The following is a 3,881-nucleotide window of genomic DNA, read 5'->3' on the forward strand; positions in this document are numbered from 1 at the left end:
TTTACCAACGATAAAAAAAAAAAAATTGATAAATTAGCCATCATTCCCTTTTGTCTTCCGAAAGCCTTAAAAAAGCGGTGTTCTCAAAAATATAAACAACGTCTAAAAATTTCAAAAATACAAGCAAATATAGTCATAATTTTCAGTTACGAAGTGAAGAAAAGGAAAGTATTAAAGCCGGAAGCTCATTTCGATACACTAATGGATTCTGAAAGTTAGAAATTTTTTTTTTTTTGAGGAATAAATTAATATAGTCACTCAACCTTTTTCATTTGTAGAACTGGCACAACCGTGTGTCAAACGGACTTGAAAAAGAAAGATTCTGAATAAGACGGATAATTTTACTCATCAAGCTCCTCCGTTTCTTTCTGCAGTTGCAAGTTTTTATGCCAAATATAATCCAACTGCTTTTTTTCCGGTAACTTTTCACTTGTGGATAATGTCCAAGCTCTCGAATTCTATATGGAAAATCGTGAAAGTGGTATTCGAAATATTTTGAAGTCCCATCGCTTGAACGATGCCACCTTTTCAATTTTAAAATTTATTGTCACAGCAGGTGTCCATCCCCAGTACGCCATACTTGATCAGTACAATTCGTACAAGGTGAGATACCTTTGTTTTAATGTTAAATTCTAGATGGACCAGGACCGAATGATTTCATTTTTCCGAAAATCTTTACGCTCAAATGGTTAAAGCCGAAACATCCTTCCATTTTCCTACCTCTATCTTTGATCCTTCCTTCCATCTTTTCTCTGATAAATTCTCAGGATTTCGACCTTGGAGTTTTTTCCTTCTTTTCAGATCGGAAATGAACTTTTTGCTCACACACGAAGAAAACCATTTGCTGTCTTACATCCGAATAGTTGCTTGGCACTTTTGCCAGAGGCTTTGGATTATGATCGCAGTGAAAAGGTTTTAATTTTACACTTCATTTTTTCCAAAAAAGGGGTTTTTTTTTAATAATAGAATGAATCTTAAGAAATGGCTAACATGTTGGTTTTATCTTATTCCTCTTTACTTTCCTTGCGCTACCGTCCTGTTTCTTGCCTACCATTTTGTCTGTGTCTTCTTTTCAACTGAGAATGAAGTGGCTGGACTGATTTTACCATTAAGTTATTAATATGGGATAATATTGCTTAACTCCTACTATTGTTTTCATTACAGGGTTTGTCGAATTATCACCAACTGATTTCGTTTGCATCATTTATAGAAACTACGAAGCCGTATATTTGCAACAGTTTACGTGTACCAGCGCTAGCTTTACTGTTACTTTCAAAATCGGTATGTCCACTAAGAATATCTGTAAATTTCATGTCCGTATTTTTAAATTTGAGAAATTGTTTGATTACTCCAGGTAATATGTTCGGAAGATGACTATTCAATTGTCTGTGATGATTTTATTAGCTATAAATTTCCACGAGCCATGGATTTCTTCACCATTGTGGAGCAAGCAACTGCAATTCGTCGACAACTTGCCAGAGCGCTTAACAGAAGTCTTGAAGGAGATCTTTCCGATAGTCATGCACTTGCTAAAAGTGTTTTGTCATTCTTACGATCAAACGTGGAATATATGTGAGTTTATGCGAAAGACTTGAATCCTATAATGTTTAGCACAATGCAATATGAAAGTCAAGCTGGATGACTTTACTGAAATGGAAATTCAATATTTATCCACAAATTAGTCTTTTACAAATTTTAGTCTAACTCGTCGTGCTTGTCCGGATGATAATAGAGAACTGGGCTTCGTACTTCCATCAGGGGAAAAGCTGAGCGAGAAAGGTGATGAAGAAACACTAACATCAATACGACTTTACGAAGCCCAAAGCGATTCGAAGGTTGTTTTTGCGATGCATACAGATTTATTTGAAGGAAATAGCATTTTTGATCTCTTTTGCAATCTCGATTCGTATCAGAACTTTACGGATTGTTCTATCCTTGGTTTGGTTTTAAAAATTAATATCAATAATACCGAGCATAACAAATAGAACTCGTTAAAGAAAGCTTGCTTGCAGCCGTTGAACTATCTTGTTTAGTTTTTCCTCTGCAATATTCGATGATTCAGATAGCTCCTCAAAAGAAATGATGTGAGCTCAACAAAACTGCCGAAAACAAACCAGGGATTGAATATTTTTGTGATGTTTGTCAAAAGAAATTTTGGAAATGATTGCAATTTTTGAATGTGGTAGTATCTATCCAACTTTAATCCTAATGCTTTGCAGCTGGAGGACGAACTTGCTATCAACAGAACTGCCGAAAAGAAACCAAGCATTGAATATTTTTGTGATGTTTGCCAAAAGACTCTTTTGTTTACTACAGCTTTTGATATTCTTAGACATCAACGATCTCATTAATTTCTTTATCATGTTGTTAAACGTAGAGAGCATTGCTATTCTGCATCATCTAAAGTATTAGAAAATGCATTGTGAGAGCTGATCTAGTTTTTGCATCTGAAGAATGCTGATCAACTCTTCAGTTTAATTCTCCTTATTACTAAAAACTTCCGTAATTGTTCGAAATATTTTACCTTTCATTGTTGCCGATTTTCTTCAACCGTCACAAGGACTGAGGATTCCTTCTCTCTTTAGTTGATAGCAGCTCAAATTTGGGCAATCAAATCTTTATTGCGACAAATTTATTAATACAAGAATTTGCAACTACAACATCGACAGAACAAATTAATGACGAAAACACTAAGATCAAAGAAGGCCAAATCACGCCCAATACCTTATGTCCAACCGACTCCAATGAAGCACGTTTGTAAAATGATGCTCAGGACCCCCCACTTCCTCGAGTGGGAGGATCATTGTACCGTTTTATAATTACAAGAATTAGCATCCTTATGGAGCGCCCACTGGTATAGGGTCCTTTGTTAGCGCAAACGTAAGACGATATGAACATATAAAACAAATATGTCTGGCTTTCAACGAAAGGGATTATTGTTCCTTTGTTTCTACTTGAAATATCAGCGACACTCCCGAGGCAAGTACGATCTGGACCTTATCCTCGGTCGGAAACCTCTAAAGGATAGAGGTGTCTCACTGCTCTCAGTAGTTCTTCCGTTATTCTTACAACCACTGATCGACATACCATCTTTGGCCTTTATGAGTCTGTTGATTCTTCCCATTCTTCAGGTATTTCTGGGACAGTCTCTTTTCAACAACACTAGCTCACCAATTTTGGGTTCTCGTCGAGTATGGCTGCAAGCCCGTTGTTTGCGTTGAGCTCGTTTTCGTAACTCTTCTAGATATTCTCGCCATATTTTCCATAGATGATCAAGTCTCTTGCATGTGGTCGTGTATTGATGCCCCAGTTCCTTTCTAAATTTTCTTCCCCGCATATCGTCTTGTCCCTGCAATAAGCCCTTCTGTCAAATTTTTTAGAGCTGGACCTGGATTCAAGAAATCCCGGGTCCTAACACTAAACCTATTCCAGATCCACCAAAGGTCTTTCGTTGATAATCGCTTCAAGTTTGGTGACTAAAGTTATCAATTCTCCGTTGTTAAGGAGCTTGCCCCAGAAATACCTGGAATAAGGGGCAAAGATGGTATATGTCGATCAGCGGTTGTAAGAATAGCTAACGGAAACGAGCTAGTGAAAGCAGCAGGACACCTTTATCTGTTAGAGGTTCCCGACCGAGGATAAAATCCACACCGCACTCGCCTCGGGAATGTCGCTGATATCTCGAGTAGAAACAAAGGAACAATAACCCCCTTTGTTGAAAACAGATATCTTTGTTTTATATGCTTATACCATCTTACGTTTGCGTTAACAAAGGATCCCTACACCAATGGGCTCTCCATAAGGATGCTAATTCTTGCAATTATAAAACGATACAAGGATCCTGTCGGGAAACCGAAAGAATTTATTATACATTAAATGCT

General features: G+C 37.1%; 3 protein-coding genes across 3 annotated transcripts in view; all 3 read left to right on the forward strand.

Annotated features, from left to right (window-relative positions):
• LOAG_08399 (ATP-dependent helicase) overlaps positions 1-219 on the forward strand; it is a gene marked incomplete at its 3' end in the record, with an annotated part of 5,986 nt that extends 5,767 nt beyond the window's left edge. The window contains exon 18 of the mRNA XM_020447690.1: positions 147-219. Within this exon, the coding sequence (XP_020302109.1) occupies positions 147-219 (73 nt within the window). The remainder of the gene's footprint in view (positions 1-146) is intronic.
• A 243-nt stretch (positions 220-462) lies between these two features.
• Positions 463-2,351, forward strand: LOAG_13218 (hypothetical protein; the record flags this gene model as incomplete). Its single annotated transcript, XM_003148727.1, has 6 exons — positions 463-603; positions 802-912; positions 1,165-1,281; positions 1,355-1,572; positions 1,700-1,835; positions 2,220-2,351. 6 exons carry the CDS (start codon positions 463-465, stop codon positions 2,349-2,351), a joined length of 855 nt encoding a protein of 284 aa, XP_003148775.1.
• A 218-nt stretch (positions 2,352-2,569) lies between these two features.
• LOAG_18600 (hypothetical protein) lies at positions 2,570-3,159 on the forward strand (the record flags this gene model as incomplete). Its single annotated transcript, XM_020451262.1, has 1 exon — positions 2,570-3,159. A coding segment is annotated over exon 1 (249 nt), but the record flags the coding sequence as incomplete, so codon positions are not given.
• Positions 3,160-3,881: the final 722 nt, after the last annotated feature.

This window comes from Loa loa (genome assembly GCF_000183805.2).
Source record: "Loa loa unplaced genomic scaffold supercont3.392, whole genome shotgun sequence".
NCBI classification, from domain to species: domain Eukaryota; kingdom Metazoa; phylum Nematoda; class Chromadorea; order Rhabditida; family Onchocercidae; genus Loa; species Loa loa.